This window comes from Melanerpes formicivorus, unplaced genomic scaffold, assembly GCF_026170545.1.
Source record: "Melanerpes formicivorus ecotype bairdi unplaced genomic scaffold, bMelFor1.0.p_v2 SCAF_26, whole genome shotgun sequence".
Taxonomy (NCBI): Eukaryota; Metazoa; Chordata; class Aves; order Piciformes; family Picidae; genus Melanerpes; species Melanerpes formicivorus.
The window spans coordinates 858,207-876,665 of NW_027142378.1; the positions used below are offsets into that span (position 1 = coordinate 858,207).

The 18,459-nt window shown below is 58.0% G+C and overlaps 1 protein-coding gene and 1 long non-coding RNA gene across 9 annotated transcripts in view; both read left to right on the forward strand.

Moving 5' to 3' along the window:
- PHF3 (PHD finger protein 3) overlaps window positions 1-3,951 on the forward strand; it is a 43,150-nt gene extending 39,199 nt beyond the window's left edge. For all 8 annotated transcript variants that reach the window (XM_068153434.1, XM_068153433.1, XM_068153432.1 and 5 more), the window contains one exon: window positions 135-3,951. In XM_068153434.1, the coding sequence (XP_068009535.1) occupies window positions 135-2,263 (2,129 nt within the window). In that variant the 3' untranslated portion in view covers window positions 2,264-3,951. The remainder of the gene's footprint in view (window positions 1-134) is intronic.
- Window positions 3,952-8,720: 4,769 nt separating this feature from the next.
- LOC137448836 (uncharacterized) lies at window positions 8,721-13,838 on the forward strand. Its single transcript, XR_010989230.1, has 3 exons — window positions 8,721-8,761; window positions 10,194-10,244; window positions 13,774-13,838. It is a non-coding gene; the product is annotated as an uncharacterized lncRNA (long non-coding RNA).
- Window positions 13,839-18,459: the final 4,621 nt, after the last annotated feature.

Here is an 18,459-nt window from a genome sequence, read left to right on the forward strand (position 1 = left end):
AGAGAGGTTGTGGAATCTCCTTCTCCAGAGCCTTTCCGAACCCTCCTGGCTGTATTCCTGGGTGCCCTGCCCTGGGTGCCCCTGCTGTAGGCAGGCCCTAAGCAGGTGCTCAGCTGCTGCTGCTTTCTGTGCAGGGATTGAAGTCCACCGACCCAACTTGTTGCTGGGGTTGATCATCCGCCAGAAGATGAAGAGGCAGAGCCCTGCTGTGGCTGCTGCCGGCTTTGCGGATGAGCCTGCCGAGAGCACCTTGAGCTCCCTGCCACCAGAGAAGAAAAGCAAGCCAAGCAAGCCTGAGGTCTCCCATCACGAGCTGGGCCTGGAGGAAGAGGAGGAAAATGATTTCTTCAACTCCTTCACAACGGTGCTGCACAAGCAGAGGAACAAACCCCAGCAGCCCAGCGCCGAGGATGCTGCGGCGGCCAGCGAGCCCCTGGTGGAAAGCGCCAAGCACGAACCACCAAAGCCTCTCAGATTCCTGCCTGGGGTCCTGGTGGGCTGGGAAAATCAGCCTTCTGCTCTGGAGCTGGCAAATAAACCCCTGCCAGTGGATGACATTCTCCAAAGCCTCTTGGGCACCACGGGGCAGGCGCTGGAGCCCGGCAAGGCAGAAGCAAGCTCCAGCGAAGACATTCCCCTGCTGAACGAGCAGGCAGCCTCCAAAGAGGAGGACATGGACATTGCTGAGGGGACTCCCGAGGGCAGCGAGGCAAAGGCTGCTTCGGCTGACCCCCCAGAAGCCAGCAGCGCTGCTGCAGCTGTGGATGCGGCAGCTGCAGGCCCCTCAACCTCTGCCAGGAGTGCTGGGCCCTTGCTGGGCTTGAGCCTTAAGGGGAAGCCTCCAGATGTCTCCACGGATGCATTTTTAGCTACTCTCTCTGCTCAGAACAAAGACACTGAAGAGGCTAAGGAGAACGACCCAAAGAGGCAGCTGCCTGACAAGGACACTGCTGCCCAGGAAGTCAGAAGGACCACAAGTTCCAGCTTCCCCTCCTCCTCCTCCTCCAGCACAGGGAAAAAAAACAATGAGAACAACCTTGCAGCAGGCTGCTCTGAGGGTGCCCCTGCCACCACCTCTAAAGCCTCTCCCTTCATTAACCTAAAGAGGGACCCGCGGCAGGCAGCTGGCCGCAGCCAGCAGGCTGCAGAGAGCAAGGAAGGGGAGGCCGGCAGGGGAGAGGAGCGCCAGGGGCCCCCAGGGGCTGAGCCAGCAGAGGCAGACTGCAAGCAGCCTCCTGCAGAAGTGGCCCTGAAGCCCTACCAGGGAGAGGCTCAGGGCAGCGAGGTGCAGCAGGGCCCGGCCGCAGCCCAGGCGGAGGCCGCGGCCGCAGATGCCAAGCAGCCCCAGGAGGATGCCCTGCTGCAGGGCGTGGAGGCAGTGGCTGCCTTCAGGAGGGGCCCGGCGGCAGCTGCGGCTCCCTTCGAGGCAGAGAATCCTTCTCGCTCGGAATTCCTCCCCCAGGGCCCCAGCCCCGTCCCGGGCAGCAGCTTCCCCCCGCCCAGAGCCGCCCAGCAGAGCTTCCAGCACGCCAAGCCCAGCCCAGCCGGCTTCCAGTTCCAGGCCCCCGCGCCCCCCAGCTTCCCCCCGCAGAGCAGCCCCATGTTTGCCTTCCCTCCTCACCTGCCGCCGCCGCTGCTTCCCCCTCCTGCCTTCGGCTTCCCTCAGAGCCCCATGCTGCCCTGGCCGCCGGTGGCTCACCTGGCAGGGCAGCCCCCGCCCTTCGCCGGCCCCATGGCCCCGGGGCTCCCGCCAGGGGCTCACAAGCAGCCCAGGTTCCTGGGCCCCGAGAGCTTCTTCGGTGGCAAAGAGGGCAGGAGGCCGGAGAGGCGCCACAGCGACCCGTGGGGCAGGCAGGAGCAGCCCCAGCACCCGGAGAGGGCCTTCAGCAGGGGCAAGAGCGAGCAGCACAGGCAGAGGTTCTACAGCGAGTCCCAGCAGCAGAAGAAGGAGAGGCACGAGAAGGAGTGGAGCTGGGAGCAGGAGGCTGAGCGGAACAGGCGCAGGGACAGGACCCAGGAGAAGGAGAGGGAGAGGAAGGGCAGAGAGGAAGGGCAGCGAGACAAGGAGCGAGCGCGGTCCCCGCACGCCGCCGAGGGGAAGAGCCCCAGAGAGACTAAGAACCCCGAGAAAAAGGGGGAGAAGCCCAGACCCGAGGAGGAGAAGGAGAAGGAGAAGAGCAAAGAGAAGCACAGGGAGAGGGAGAGTGAGAAGAGCAGAGACAGACACAGGGACCACAGCGACAGAAGCAAAAGCAAGAGGTGAAAGGCCGCAGGCAGACAAATCCCATGTCAAGAACCCTTCCCAGGTAGGGCCTCAACCTTTGTGTGGAAGCGGAGGGAAGAAGAACGCAGCCCCAGAAGCCTGCTAGGATTGTGCCATGGTTTTAACTCCATTCTTGGGGCTCTGCAGAACTCAGTCTGGGGCCTTGGTCCCAGCCAAGGTGCCAAGGCTGAGTTCCTTTGCTCCTGAGACCAACCACAAGTAGGGACTGGAAGAATACTTTTAACGACTTCTCTGTTGCTCCACGGTTCCAAACTTTCAACGCTTCTGAAGCTTGGGAGGTTTTGGGGGTTGGGTTTTTTTGGGTTTCCCTTTGGGCCTAGCTGAGGCTTCCCTCACATCCTGGAAATGTTAGTTGCTGCCTTCCGTGCTCTCTTCTGGTTTGAGGTCATTTCAGCAGCGAATTCCAGGCCCTCGGTCTTGGTCTGGTTTGGTTTTGCACTGCTGGTAACGACTCGGAATTTCCACCCAGCCAAAACCATTTGGGGTTTGTTCTTTTTAATACCCAAAAAAATTCTCCAGCCACCAAAATCCCTTTCTCATTCCCAAAGTCTCCACACCTCCTCCTCCCACCACCTCACCCTCCCCCCTCAGCGCTGCACAGAAGATCTTCTCTCAACCAGCCGCTGAAATCAACTCCATGTCCTTTTCAGTCCTTTTCTTCAGCATCTTCAACCAGGCTGGGAGCAGAGAGTGGGAGGCTGAGCTGCTGCAGTGTTTGATTGCTTTAAACTGGACTTGACTGACACAGAACAGCATTTTTAAGCTAAACACTCAAAAAAAGAATCAGATTCCTGGCAGCCAACTCATTTCTCCTACCCTTTCCTTCCACCCCCTTTTTTGTTGTCATTTCTTCACCCATTTCTCTCCTCTCTCTCACCCATTTTTCCTTCCCTTCCATTTTTCTTTCCTTCCATTCATTCATACCTTCATTTTTCTTTCTTTCCACCCATTCTTCCATTTCTTCACCCATTTTTCTTTCCCCCCACCCATCCTTCTCTTTCCCCCCACCCATCCTTCTCTTTCCCCCCACCCATCCTTCTCTTTCCCCCCACCCATCCTTCTCTTTCCCCCCACCCATCCTTCTCTTTCCCCCCACCCATCCTTCTCTTTCCCCCCACCCATCCTTCTCTTTCCCCCCACCCAATCTTCCCTCTCCCTCCCACCCAATCTTCCCTCTCCCTCCCACCCAATCTTCCCTCTCCCTCCCCCCAATCTTCCCTCCCCCCAATCTTCCCTCTCCCTCCCCCAATCTTCCCTCCCCCCACCCATCCTTCCATCTCCCTCCAACCCAATCTTCCCTCTCCCTCCCACCCAATCTTCCCTCTCCCTCCAACCCAATCTTCCCTCTCCCTCCCCCCCAATCTTCCCTTTCCCTCCCCCCCAATCTTCCCTCTCCCTCCCCCCCAGTCTTCCCTCTCCCTCCCCCCCAGTCTTCCCTCTCCCTCCCCCCCAATCTTCCCTCTCCCTCCCCCCCATTCTTCTTCCTCACCCATTTTTCCCTCCTTCCCCACCCCTTTTCCTCCTCGCCCTGCCCTGCCCTGCCCTGCCTGTGAGCGGTGCTCCCCGGAGCGTGTACATGGCCTTTGTGTTTTGCTACCCTTTTTACTGTACAATGTAAATATTTTAAGGGATATTTTGATTCTGAACTGATAAAACTTTCTCACATACTGCCTGTGTGTTGTGCTTTCCTGCCTGCCACACTGCAAGAGGCTGCAGTGCCTGCAGCACTGGGGCCTTCTGGCTTTGGGGTGGGAGAAGGGTAGAATAGGAATAGAAGGGAATTAACCAGGTTGGAAAAGACCTTCGAGATCATCCAGTCCAACCTATCACCCAGCACCATCTGATCAACTAAACCATGGCACCAAGTGCCTCAGCCAGGCTCTTCCTGAACACCTCCAGGGATGGTGACTCCACCACCTCCCTGGGCAGCACATTCCAATGGCCAATCTCTCTTTCTGGGAAGAACTTCTTCCTAACACCCAGCCTAAACCTCCCCTGGCACAGCTTGAGACTGTGTCCTCTTGTTCTGGTGCTGCTTGCCTGGCAGAAGAGACCAACCCCCACCTGGATAAAACCTCCCTTCAGGGAGTTGTAGACAGCAAGAAGGTCTCCCCTGAGCCTCCTCTTCTCTAGGCTAAGCAACCCCAGCTCCCTCAGCCTCTCCTCACAGAGCTGTGCTCCAGACCCCTCCCCAGCTTTGTTGCCCTTCTCTGGACACCTTCCAGCAACTCAACATCTTTCCTAAACTGAGGGGCCCAGGGTGCCACATCTCTTGTACATTTCATGGCTTGGTTGCTCCAAGTTTGGGATGATGAGGAGCAAGGAGAAGGGCAGAGGGTGGGCTGCTGTGGGTGTCTGACACCAAGGAGCTGCCCCCCTCCCTACCTTCCCAAGAGCCCAGGTGCTGTGCTGTGTAGAACAGGATCCCATCAGCAGCCAGGGGCTGAAACTGGAGTTGGATGTGAGTCCTGTGGCGGATGTAGAAGGGGGCAAAGGACATCCAGGAGGAGTGGTTGCTTCTGAAGGATGCATCACTGATGGAAACAGCTGAAACACAGCAGCCAGGGCTTGGAAAGGTGTTTGGAGAGGAACAGGAAGGGCTGTGGGACCTGGCTGAGTGATCAACTCCAACCAGCAACCCAACCCCACCCCGGCCACTAAACCCTGGCCCCCAGTGCCATGGCCACAGGTTTCTGGAACACCTCCAGGGATGGGGACTCCACCACCTCCCTGGGCAGCCTGTGCCAGTGTCTCCCCACCCTCACTGTCAGGAACTTCTTCCTCCTCTGCAGTCTCCATCTGCCCTCTCCCAGCCTCACCCGTGCTGCTCTCTGTGCCCTACCTTGCTCGCAGTAGTCCCCAGCTGTGCCCAGAGGGCAGTGGCAGCTGTAGCCGCTGGGCAGTGGCACACAGGTGCCCCCTTGCTGACAGAGGTGTGGGGGGTGATGCTCAGGGTCACACACGGACACTGCCTCTGTGCAGAAGGCTCCTTTCCAGCCGGGGAGGCACTCACAGCTGTGGAGGGGGAGGGACAGCAGAGGAGCCAACATTAGCACCAGACACAGCCTCCCCCCTGGGCAGCCTCTGCCAGTCCCTGACCACTGCTGCAGCAAGGGAATTTCCCCCAGGATCCAACCTAACCCTCCCCTGGCACATCCCAGGCCATTTCCTCTGTTGTCACCTGAGACTGGGGAGCAGAGCCCAACCCCCAGCTCCCTGCAGCCTCCTCTCAGGGAGCTGTAGAGAGCAGTGAGGTCTCCCTCAGCCTCTTCTTCTCCACACTAAACTCCCCCAGCTCCCTCAGCTGCTCCTCCCCAGCCCCTTCCCCCTTGGCTGCTGCCATGCCTGTGGTCCCCAGCCCCTCAGCTCCACTACTCACTACACAGAGGCTCCTCTCTCTCTGCACTGGCCGCCGTTGCTGCATCTGATCAGGCTGCACGGGGAGTGCCTGCACTGCCCCACGCTGCGCCCGGAGCTGGGCTGCCCTGCCGGAGCCCCTGGCCAGCTGAACTCCTGCTCCCTGCTGCTGCGGACCTGCACCTCAAAAATGCAACCTCGGAGGCAGAAAGGCAAGGAAAAGTCAATGAATGAAGAGGAGAGCAGGGAGGAAAAGGGAAAGCAGCCAGGATGGCAACGGCAGCCCGCAGGGAAGGGGCTCCAGCGGAGCTGTGCTGGCTTCCCACAGTGCCTGGCATCAGGAGAAGAGCAGGCAGGCAGTGAAAGCAAGGAAAGGATGGCTGCCTTGGGATCCCACCAAACACTTCAGCCCCTCCAATCCCATCCAAACCACACCAATCCAATCCAATCCCATCCAAACCACACCAATCCAATCCAATCCCATCCAAACCACACCAATCCAATCCATTCCTATCCATGCAATCCAATCCCATCCAAACCACACCAGTCCAATCCATTCCTATCCATGCAATCCAATCCCTTCCAAACCACACCAATCCAATCCTATCCATGCAATCCAATCCCTTCCAAACCACACTCATCAGATCCAATCCAATTCAAACCAATCCAATCCCATCCCAACTAAATGCATCCCATCCAATCCCATCCAGTCCAATCCCAGTCCTAGGAATGTGCATTTTAAAGGTGGGATTTTACCCAGGCAGAGTTGGTAGAGATAGAGAATGGTTGGACTTGATCGCCCTGGGGAGCATCAAGGAGACTCTGGGCAGTAGGTCAAGGGAGGTTCTACTCTGCTCTGCTGAGGCCACATCTGGAGTGTTGTGCCCAGCTGTGGCTCCCCAGTTCCTGGGGGTGAGGCCTCCACCACCTCCCTGGGCAACCTCCTCTAGTCTTGCTGAAGCCAAAGGAGGTCACTGTGGAGTGGTGCTGTGGGACAGGGCCAGAGAAGAAGATCTGATGTCCTTGAAAGCAGTGCTCCAGTCCCTCAATCATCTTGTCCAGCCCCCTGCAGGGAGCAGGGACACCTTCAGCTACATCAGGTTGCTCAGAGCCCCATCAAGTTTGACCATGAATGTCTCTAGGGACAACCTCTTCCAGTGTTCCACCACCCTCATGGTAAGGAACTTCTTCCTGATGTCCAACCTAGTCCTGCCCTGCTCCAGTTCCAAACCACTGCTCCTCGTCCTGCCGCTCCAAGCCCTTCTGAACAGTCCCTCTCCAGCTGGCCTCTGGGTCCCCTTTGGGCAGGTGGTGGCTTGGATGTTTGCTTATTACTTGATGTCTTCAAGCAGCTGAAAGCTTTCCAGAGCTCTGTCTCCCTTGCCTTCTGTGAGGAGCATGGCACAGCTCTTGGCATGGGCAGTGTCCCAGCAGGCTGTGCAGTCGGTCAGTATGAAGCCCTATGATGACCAAGGAGCTGCTCTTCTCCGTTCAGCTGCCTTTCAGGGGACCATTGGTCTTCCCAAGCCTCAGAGAAGTGTTGTTTCCCCCTCCACACACAGCCTGCCACCTCCACAGGGTCACTGTGGCTCAGGACAGAGCCGGCAGGGACGCGGAACAAACCCGGCGAGGACGGAGTGCAGGCTCTGGGTTGGTTGTGCTGCCAGGGGGGCAGCTTCCAACAGAGCAACTCTCTTGTGCTGCCAAGGTGAAAATGAAGGCTGTGAACTCGTGGGAAGGTGATGAGAACAGGACAAGGCCAGAGAATTGCCCACTGAGGAGTCTGGGTTTGTTTTAATGATGGCCTTCTGGGGCAATTGAGACTGGAACCTGAGCAGGCTTCAGGTCTCCATCCTGTGACTGCAGCAGAGAGCCCTGGGGCTCCTCTCAGCTGGCATCCTGTGCTCTCAGCAGCTGCTGCCCTTCTGACAGTGAGGACACAGCCCAGCACCAGTGAAGCAGCTTGCATCTGCCTGAAGTGGTCTGGGAAGGGCAAGGCTGAGGGAGGAAGGCACCTCTGGAGATCATCCAGCCCAACCTCCTAGGCAAACCAGAACCAGCCCACTGGAACCACTCCAGTTCACTGGAGCCAGTGCTAAGGACTTGGGCTGAGCTTTGAGTAGCTCTAAGGACAGAGACTCCACAGCCTCTCTGGGTAACCTGTGCCAGTGTTGCACCACACTCCTGGTAAAAAAGCTGTTCCTGTGCTGCAACCTTCTTTCCTGACTCCCACTCTGTGCCTGCTACCTCTCCTGCTGTCCCTGGATAGCACTGGGACAAAGCTGGCTTGCTCTCCTTCACTGCTCCTGGAGATACTTGCACTGACAAGATCCCCTCTGAGCCTTCTCCAGGCACAATGTCCCCAGGGCCTCTCAAGCTCTCTTTCTGTAAGAGAGAGGATCCCAGAACTGTGAGGCTGGAAGAGACCTTTCAGATCACCAAGTCCAACCACTGAGCTCACACCACCCAGCCTGCTGCTAAACCAAGCAGCTCCTCTGCACAGCTCTACCTCCCACCAGGGATGGGGGCTCCACCCCTGCCCTGCCCTGCTCAGCTTGTTCCAGGCCTTGACAAACCTCTCCCTGAAGATATTTCTCCTAATGCCCAGTCTGAACCTCCCCTGGTAGACCCTGAGCTCCTTTCCGCTTGTGCTGGAGGCTGGGGGGGCTCCAGCCCCTGCATCATCCCCGTGGCTGTGCTGGGCTCCAGTGCATCCAGGTCTGCCTCGTGCTGGGGAGTCCACTCTCACATCTCTGTGGGGACCTCTTTGTGCAGACCTCCTGTGCCCTCCTTTGCCTGGCTTCCAGCAAGCACCACCCTGGCTTGGAAAGCAGGAGCTCTGACAAGTCCCTCATGAAAGGAAGGAAAGGAGTCCTGCTAGGAAGCTGAGCTTAGTTTAGCAGCCCTCCTGGTTTGCTGGGACAGACTCCAGCAGCTCTGGGCCAGAGCACAGCTGCCTGCAGTTGGCTACAGGTGCTGCTTGTTGCCCCACAAGCAGTATAAAGGGGGAGGTTTGGCGGGGGAAGGGCAGCTTCTGCTCGGGCTTCCTGCTGGGGCTCCTCCTCAGTCTGCTCCGGAGGACTGCCTGCCTGGATGCTGCGCCGGCCGCCCCTCGGCGCCGTGAGTATCGCTTTCTAGACTGTGCCTTGACGTTGGTCTCTGTTTGGGGAGTTCCTTAATCCCTTCCCCCTGTGGGGCTTCTCTCCTGCCCTCTTCCCTGCTGGGGAGGGGTCGTCAGGGGCTGAAGCAAGGGCTGGAGCTTAGCCCTGGCTGCAAGCTACATGCAGGCAGCAGCTACAGAAGTGCTCTTCTCCTCTGTGGCTCCAGGAGCTCTCTGCTTGCTTTGCTTGGTGTGTGTCAAGAAGCCTGAAGGAAGCAGGCACCCAGCTGGCAGTGTGTCATGGGGCCTGGGACACCCTGAGGTGCTGAGTGCAGGCAAAAGGCACAGCCTGTGTGGTGGCTTTGCTGTGTTGGCAGAGCTTGAAAGCATGGGATGAAGGGCTTGGCTTCTGGGGCTTTGTTCCTGTCAGGTACTGGATGTTTGCCTCTATCCCCAGCCCCTGTCATGATCAAAACCTCTCTTTGGGGGATGTTTGGGTCTGGGAGAGGCTTACTGCAGGAGAAGGTCTAAGCTGGTCTGCTGTGCTTGCTCCCAGGGTCCCAGCACAGAGCCAAAGCCTGCTTGGAGGCTGTGTGAATAATGATTAATGACCTCCTGCCCCCTTGTTGGTGTTGCCTCCTACCTGTTGAGCTGGGAGACTGTGTGTGACAGCCTCCCCAGGGAAAAGCAGCTTGAGAGGTGCAGTCAAAGCCATCCCACTTCAGCTGCAGTTAGTTCCCTCCCCAGGATTTGTTCAGGAGAGCTTCCTAGACCTGCCTGTCCCCTTGCATTGGCAGAGCCACTGCCCCCCAGCAGAGAAGGAGAGGAGGAGGAAAGCTTCCAGAGAGCAAAGCTGTGCTGTCTGAGTGGAGCACAGAGGAGTTGGCACTGGGAAAAGCAGTCCTAGAGGTATCAAAGGAAAGCCAGGGGGCAAGGCAAGGATTGGATGTATGGAGCTGCCCCAGCTCCCCCCGGGCGGGGGAAGGAGGAGGCAGGCGGTGGCACGGCCGGCTCTCCCCCTATCCTTTAGCCTTCTTAGTGATAAGGTTTCTTCTTCATGATAAGGATTAGAGTTTGTCTGCAGGGAGAACTTGCTCTGTGAAGCCTGAAGCCTCTTCAGCAGTCTCTGTCCTGTGTGCCCGGGGAGCAGGAGCTGTCACAGTCTTCTGCAAATACTGTGCTCAGGTTCAGTCTTCATCTCAGCTGGGGAATGAATCCAGGTTCCCAGCTGCAAGGGGTGGCACTCGAGAGACAGCCCCAGCTGGGGAGGCTTTGCCAGGGCCAGAGAACCTGGGAACATGGAATCCCAGACAGAATCACAGAGCCATTTGAGGTCAAGGAGTGCAACCATCAACCTAACCCCTCCATGGCCCCAAGCTTCTGGAATGCCCCCAGGATGCTGACTCCATAGCTCCCTGGGCAGCCTGTGCCAATCCCTGACCACTCTTGCAGGAAGAAGTTTTTCCTGACGTGGAACCCAGCCCTCCCCTGGTACAATTTCAGGTAAGAAAATAATTGTGGTGGGTGTTTGTTGTATCATAATATCATTTGGGGTTGGAAGGGACCACAAGGATCATCCAGTTCCAACCCCCCTGCCATGGGCAGGGACACCCCACACTAGATCAGGCTGGCCACAGCCTCATCCAGCCTGGGCTTAAACACCTCCAGGGACGGAGCCTCAACCACCTCCCTGGACAACCCATTCCAGGGCTTCACCACTCTCATGGGGAAGAACTTCCTCCTCACCTCCAGCCTGAATCTCCCCACCTCCAGCTTCATTCCATTCCCCCTAGTCCTATCACTCCCTGAGATCCTGAGCAGTCCCTCCCCAACCTTCCTGTAGCCCCCTTCAGATACTGGAAGGCCACAATGAGGTCACCTCAGAGCCTTCCCTTCTCCAGACTGAACAGCCCCAACTCCCTCAGTCTGTCCTCACAGGAGAGGTGCTCCAGCCCTCTGATCATCCTCGTGGCCCTTCTCTGGACACCTTCCAGCACCTCCAGATCCCTCTTGCAATAGGGGCTCCAGACCTGGAGGCAGTACTCCAGGTGGGGTCTCCCCAGAGCTGAGTAGAGGGGGAGAATCACCTCCCTTGCCCTGCTGGCCACACTTCTCCTGATGCAGCCCAGGATCTGATTGGCTTTCTGGGCTGCAAGTGCACACTGAGAGCTCATGTTGAGCTTCTCCTCCTCCAGCACCCCCAAGTCTCTCTCCTCAGGGCTGCTTTCCAGCCAGTCCCTGCCCAGCCTGGATTTGTGCCTGGGATTGCCTCGACCCAGCTGCAGGAGCCTGCCCTTGGTCTTGTTGAACCTCCTGAGGTTGGCTTGTGCCCACCTCTCCAGCCTGTCCAGGTCCCTCTGGATGGCCTCCCTTCCCTCCAGCTGTCTGCTGCACCACACAGCTTGGTGTCATCAGCAAACTTGCTGAGGGTGCACTCAATGCCACTGTCCATGGCACCCACAGAGATGTTGAACAAGCCTGGTGCCAGGACTGATCCCTGAGGGACTCTGCTTGTCCCTGGCCTCCACTGGGACATGGAGCCATTGACAGCCACTCTTTGGGTGCAGCCATCAAGCCAGTTCCTTATCCATCTAGTGGTCACCCATCCAACCCATGTGTCACCAGCCTGGAGACCAGGATGTGGTGTGGGACAGTGTCAAAGGCTTTGCTCAGCTCCAGGCAAACAACATCAGTTGCTCTCCCCTCAGCTATTGATGTTGTCACCTGCTCATAGAAGGCCACCAGGTTGGTCAGGCAGGATTTGCCCTTGGTGAAGCCATGCTGACTGTTCCCAATCACCTCTTCACTATTCTTTTGAGCGTGTAGTGCCTCCAGGAGGATCTGCTCCATGATCTTTCCAGGCACAGAGGCGAGACTGACTGGCCTGGAGTTCCCTGGTTTTGTCCTTCAGTGGCTTCTGTTGAATCCTTTCTCTTGTGGGCTGAGCTGGGAATGCTGCAGGAAGGATAACCCACAGCCAGGTTTCTTTCTGGCTTGGTTGGATCCCTGTGTGGCTTTTCATTAATGCTGCAAGCACAGTATCAGAGAACTGTCAGGGTTGGAAGGGGTCTCCAGGATCATCCAGTTCCAACCCCCCTGCCATGGGCAGGGACACCTCACCCTACAGCAGGTAGCTCACAGCCACCTCCAGCCTGGCCTTCACAACCTCCAGGGAGGAGGCTTCCACCACCTCCCTGGGCAACCTGTGCCAGTCTCTCACCACCCTCATGGGGAAGAACTTCTTCCTAACTTCCAAGCTGAATCTGCTCTCCTCTACCTTGGATCCACCCCCCCAGTCCTATCTCTCCCTGACACCCTAAGAAGTCCCTCCCCAGCACTCATGTAGCCCCCTTCAGATACTGGGAGGCCACAATAAGGTCTCCTCAGAGCCTTCTCTTCTCCAGACTGAACAGCCCCAACTCCAAGTCTGTCTCCACAGGAGAGGTTCTCCAGCCCTCTGCTCATCCTCATGGCTCTTCTCTGGCCAGGCTGCAGCACCTTCATCTCTTTCCCATAAGAGGGAGCAGCAAACATGGCTTGGTGATGCCTTCCCCTGGAAGGGACCTGTGGTGCCAGCTGGTCAGCTAGAGCCAGGAGGGTGATGCTGTACAGGCAGGAGGCTTCAGCTGTCTAGGAGAAGCAGTTTAGCACAGTGCAGCAGCAGGGTGCAAGGTGCTTCTTGCTCCCCTCTGCCTTGTTGTGTTTCATGTTGAGCTGTTTGCCCCAGGATGGATGATGGGCATTTGCCAAGGGAAAGCAGAGCCAGGCTGTGCTGCCCCTCAGCAGGGCTTGGGCAGGGAGAAGTTTCATCAAGTTCAACAACGACAAGGGGAGAGTCTTGCACCTGGGAAAGAACAACTTCACAGGCCAGGGTAGGTTGCGGACTGAGCTGTTGGAGAGCAGTGAAGGGGAAAATGACCTGGTGGAAGGTTGACCATGAGCCAGCAATGTGCTCAGGAGGCCAAAGGCATCCTGGGGTGGATTAGAAGTGCTGTGGTGAGTAGGTCCAGAGAGGCTCTCCTCACCCTGGTGAGGCCACATCTGGAATGCTGTGTCCAGATCTGGGCCCCTCAGGTCAAGAAGGACCTCAGGGAACTGCCTGACAGAGACCTGAAAATGATGAAGGCAGTGAAACATCTTCCTTAGGAGGAGAGCCTGAGGGAGCTGAGGGCTCTGTAGCTGAGAGAGGAGGAGCCTGAGAGGTGACCTCATTGCTGATGATCAAGATGTGCAGGGTGAGTGCCCAGAGGCTGGAGTCAGGCTCTGCTGGGTGATGCCCAATGCCAGCAGAAGGGGCAGTGGTGGAAGCTGAGGCACAGGAAGTTCCATGGAAACAGGAGGAAGAATTATTTCCCTGTGAGGGTGACAGAGCCCTGGAGCAGGCTGCCCAGGGGGGTTGTGGAGTCTCCCTCTGGAGATATTCAAGACCTGTCTGGCTGAGTTCCTGTGTGACCTGCTCGAGGTGCTGCTGCTCTGGCAGGGGGGCTTGGGCTGGGTGAGCTCTGGAGGTCCCTTCCACCCCTACCATTCTGTGACTCTGAAAGCAGCTGACCTCCAGGCTGAGGATTTGACTCCTGGCATCTGCTTGCTGCTTCAGTGGGTTCCCAGTATTGCTTTCTGAGCTGTGAGCAGCAGTCACCCTTTGGGAGATGCAGGCTGTGGGATGCTCCTGTGGCTGTGTTTCTCCCTTGGCTGCTGCTGGGGGTTCCAGCTGGGGGTTTGTGCTGTTTCTGCTTGATGGATGTTGTCTCTTTTGATTTGTAAGCCTTTCAAAGCATACTCTAACAGCTTGGTAACTGTCTGTACAACATGGGGTGTCAGATAGTCATGGTGATGTGTACCTTGCTTGCCACACATTCACTAGGGGTCAGCTGCTGCCCTGGGTGTCCTCACAGGTAGGTTGAACCAGTGGTTCAGTTCTCCAATTCTCCCATTCAGTGTTCCTGCAGCTCCTGGGGATGTGTTGAGATTCTCACTCCCTCCTCCTTCCTGTCCCCTCCCAGAGCTGTCTTCCAGCACTCTCTCTTCTCAGGAGGTGGTTAAGTGGCTGCAAGGTTGGTGCTGAAGGGAAGGAGGCTCCCAGAGGAGGAAGGTGGTGCCATGGAGTCAGGTAAGGTTACCTGGTAGGAGAGCTAAGGGTGGGGGTTAGCTCAGAGCATCCCCAGGAAAGACCTTCAGCTCTCAGCTACTGAGGCTGGAGGCTCCAGAGGACTTGCTCTGCACCCTGTGGTGTAGGAGAGGCAGCAATACCCAACTGCCTCTGACTTTGCAAGGGGGAGAGTCCTGGCCAAGTGCTGAAGACAACTGTTGATTGTTTGCAGTAGACAAAGACAGAGCTCAGAGGCAACCTGAGGCTGAGGAACAGGAGCTCAGGAATGAGGAGGGAAAGTAAGAAGCCTTCTATCAGAGGATGCCAGCAGTGTCAGCTGCTAGCCAGAGCTCAGGTGTAAGAAAGCAGAGGCTTGATCCCAGGCCAGGTTGCACTGAATCCCCTCCAGCCAAGGAGGACTGGTGAGAGAACTTTGGTATCTCTGAGTTGCAGCCATGGGAGCCTCCTGTCCTCTTTTCACACCTCAGGAGCTGTCTCAAATGCTGCTGCTGGTGGAGTGGCTGCTGTTGACCTAACAGGAACCTACCCTGTGCTGCCCAGAGGAGAGCCTGGGCCAGGGCCAAGCAGTCACCTTTGCAGCAGCACTGGGGACTGATGAGAAGTATTAGGAGGATGGAAAGCAAAACGATTGCTTGGCCATGAGCCTCATGGTCCATGCCTGACACAAAACCTAAAGTAAATCCCTGAGGGTTGTCTCAGAAGCAGAGAGCCACAAGCCCCCAGGAAGGGAGGTAAGACCTGTGGTGGCTTGGGGCTGCTGCTGAGCAGTCTGTGTCCCCCAACCAGGAGTGTCCTGCACTGAACACTGCTGCTGAGGAAGTGTTCTGGGTTCTGACTTCCCATAAGGGTTGAGAAGTTCTGCAGCCACAGCTCTGATGCTCAGTTTTCATTCTCTGCATCTGCCCCCAGCTGTAGTTGGAATCAGAGAGGTTTGGCTTGGAAGGGACCTCAGACATCTCCTACTCCAACCCCCTGCCAGGGGCAGGATGCCTCTCAACCAGACTTGGCTGCTCAAGGCCTCATCCAGCTTGGCCTTGAACATGCTGAGGGAGGAGGCATCCAGAGCCTCCCTGGGCAACCTGTGCCAGAGTCTCCCCAACCTCACTGGAAAGAATTTCTCCCCCATCTCCAGTCTCAATCTGCCCTGCTCAAGCTTCAACCCATTGCCTCTCATCCTGTCCTTACAAGCCCTTATCAAAAGTCTCTTCCCAGCTTTCTTGTAGCCCCATTCAGGTACTGGAAGGAGTTGGAAGAAGAACTCTTGCAGTAAAAACTTGCATCACTGTATCCTGGTTTGGAAGCTCCGTGGGGCTGACATTGACGCCGTGTGTCCCATGGCACTGAGGAGGCAAGCAGGGAAGGAGCAGCTAAATACTCGGTGTCTCCAGAAAGAGTGGATGCTGCTTCCTGCTCTGTCCAGAGCATGCACCAAGCCTCTCTGCAGTGCTCTTAGCAAGGTCAGAATCAGACTGCCTTTGCATTGTCTCTGTTTAAAATGTGGTAAAAACGTGAGCCTTCTTCCCTGGATGGGTTGGGCATGGACCCTGTGGGGCACAGTGCTGACTGCAGGCATTCATCCATGCACAGACTGACTTGCAAGGCACCTTCACCATCACCCAGTCCCCACAGCCTGCCATGGGCAAGGACACTTCCTACTGCACAGCTGACTGCAGTTGGCTACAGGTGCTGCTTGTTGCCCCACAAGCAGTATAAAGGGGGAGGTTTTGGAGGGAGAGGCAGCTTCTGCTGGGGCTCCTCCTCAGCCTGGTCCTGAGGACTGCCTGCCTGGGTGCTATGCTTGTTGCCCATTGGTGCTGTGAGTATCACTGTCTAGACTGTACCTTGATGTTGGTCTTCGTTTGGGGAGTTCCTTCAATCCCTTTTCCCTCCCCCATGTGGGGCTTCTCTCCTGCCCCTTACTCTGCTGGGGAGGGGTTGTCAGGGGCTGAAGCAAGGGCTGAAGCTCAGGCACAGGCTCAATGCAGACACTGTGAGCCCGGGGCCGTGTTTATAGCTCAGCTGCCCTGGGATGCAGAGCAGGGAGGGTGGCCAAGCCGCTGTGCCCTTAGCAGTTCCAGGGGCACTTGGAGCTGCCCGGCGGGTGCTGGGGGGGGGTGTGGAGAAGGAAGCCCCAGGGCAGCTCGGTGGTAGAACTGCTGCCCCCCCGTGTCCCATTCCCTCCCGGTGCCATAGGAGCAGAGGGCAGCAGCTGCTCCCCCAGCCCTGTGCCGCCTTTGGCCCCGGGTGCTGCCGCTTGATGTTAGTTGTGTGCTCGGCCCCCCCGGCTTTGTGCTCTCAACAGCCCCAGGCTGGGGAGAGGCCGCAGGAATCGGTGCCTGTGGGGGTGACAGGCAGTGAGGCACCGGCTCCCGTCCCCGGGGAACGTGGCTGCGGTGCCACAGGGGCAGCGGCTCCGACCCTCTGTGTAGGGAAGCTCCAAAGCCTCGGGGGAAAGAGCTGCTGGAGCACAGTTGGTAAATCAGCTCTCAAGAGGCAAAGGCCCTGAGGGGAGGGCACAGGGCTTAGCAGCTCGGGAGCAGAGAGCTTCCCCAAGGCAGCTTGCAGCCAGGCTGGAAGGAAGAACATTGCCCTGGGGCCGAATGATTTGCACCGGGACAAGGGAGAGGGGAGGGTCACAGTTTGTGTTCTGTCCCCTTGGGGAGCTGAGAATCTGTCCCTGCCTGGCCCGGGAGGAGAGGAAGAGTTTCCCTGTAACTGTTGCCCTTTTCTTCTGCAGGCAGAGCAGTGTGGGCATCAGGGCAAGAGAGGGGCTGCTGCCCCTGGACTCTGCCCTGCTGAGCGCCGCCCCCCCTGCAATCCTGCCTCCAGGTCTGGTGTCCCCAGCAGGAGGAGGACACAGAGCTGCTGGAGCGAGTCCAGAGGAGGCCACAACGGTGATCCCAGGGCTGGAGCAGCTGTGCTGTGAGGCCAGGCTGAGGGAGCTGGGGCTGCTCAGCCTGGAGAAGACTCTGGGAGACCCCGCAGCTGCCTGCCACTCCCTGAAGGGCTGCTGCAGGAAGGCTGCAGGGAGACTTTTCCTTTTCCCCCACTCTGTTGTGAGCTGGAAGTAGAGCAGCACGACTGTGAGGCTGACAGAGGCTCCACACTGGAGGAGCTCAGGATCAGGCTCAGCTTGGAGCTGCTCTGGACCTAACTCTGTAAACTGTTTTGCTGCTCTTGTGTGTCTGACTGTTTTTTTACACTTTGTGGTTCGAGGGGGGGAAGGGGTTGGGCTCCTGCCTCCACCAGCAGGGCCGGGCTTTAGGCAGCCAGGGTCAGTTGCATCTGGCTGGCCTTGCAGGGGCAGGGCTATGCTGGGCTTGTGCCCGCGAGGCTGGGCTTCATGTCTGAGGGCTGGGCTGGTGCTGGCCTTGTGCCTCTGAGGGCTGGGCTGGGCTGTGCTGGGTGGGTGCTTGGCTTGCGCCTCTCAGGGCTGGGTTGGTGCTTGGCTTGTGCTGCTGAGGGTTGGGCTGTGCTGGGCTTGTGCCTCTGAGGGTGTGGCTGCACTGGGCTACTGCTGGGCTTGTACCTATGAGGGCTGTGCCTAGGGCTGGGCTTGTGCCCTGAGGGCTGGGCTGGGGCTGGGTTTGTGCCTCTGAGGGCTGGGCTGGGCTAGGCTTATGCCTCTGAGGGTGTGGCTGTGCTGGGCTAGGGCTGGGCTTGTGCCTCTGAGGGCTGGGCTGGCCTGTGCTGGGTGGGTGCTGGGCTTGCGCCTCTGAGGGCTGTGCCAGACTAGGGCTGGGCTTGTGCCTCTGAGGGTGTGGCTGCACTGGGATACCACTGGGCTTGTGCCTATGAGGGCTGGGCTTGTGCTTCTGAGGGTTGGGTGGTGCTGGGCTAGGGCTGGGCTTGTGCTGGGCTTGTGCTTCTGAGGGCTGGGCTAGGTTTGCACCTCTGAGGGCTGTGCTTGGGGTAGGCTGGTGCTGGGCTTGTGCCTCTAAGGGTTGGGCTGACCTGTGCTGGGCTTGCGCCTCTGAGGGCTGTGCTGGGCTGGGTTTGCACCTCTGAGGGCTGTGCTTGGGCTGGTGCTGGGCTCGTGCCTCGCTGGGCTTGCGCCTTGGAGGGCTGGGCTGGACTCGCATCTCCGGGGGCTGGACTGGGCAGGACTTGTGTTTCTGAGGGCTGGCCTTGGCTTATGCCTCTGAGGGTGCAGCTGTGCTGGGCAAGGGCTGGGCTTGCACCTCTGAGGGCGGGGCTAGGGCTGGGCTTGTGCCTCTGAGGGTGTGGCTGTGCTGGGCTAGGGCTGGGCTTGCGCTGGGCTCGTGCCTGGCTGGGCTGGGTTGGGATTGCGCCTTGCTGGGCTGGGCTGGGCTGGACTGAACTCATGCCTCTGAATGAAAGGGTGGAGGTTTGAAAGCAACCCCTTGCCTCAATGCTCCCTATCATCTGCAGGTGTTCCCTCTTATCCTAAGATAGTCCTTGTTATTCCCAGGTGTTCTCAGATATGCCATGTCCTTCCCACTGTGGTAACTTCAGGTGTACAAACTGAGAGTTGCTGCTGCCAGCTGGAAGAGAAGAGATTCTGAAGAGAGGGACAAGGGACTGCTGCTGCTATGTTGGGGGAAAGTATTGGCAGCTGAGGAAATGCCTTGGAAGAGGTGTCTGTGG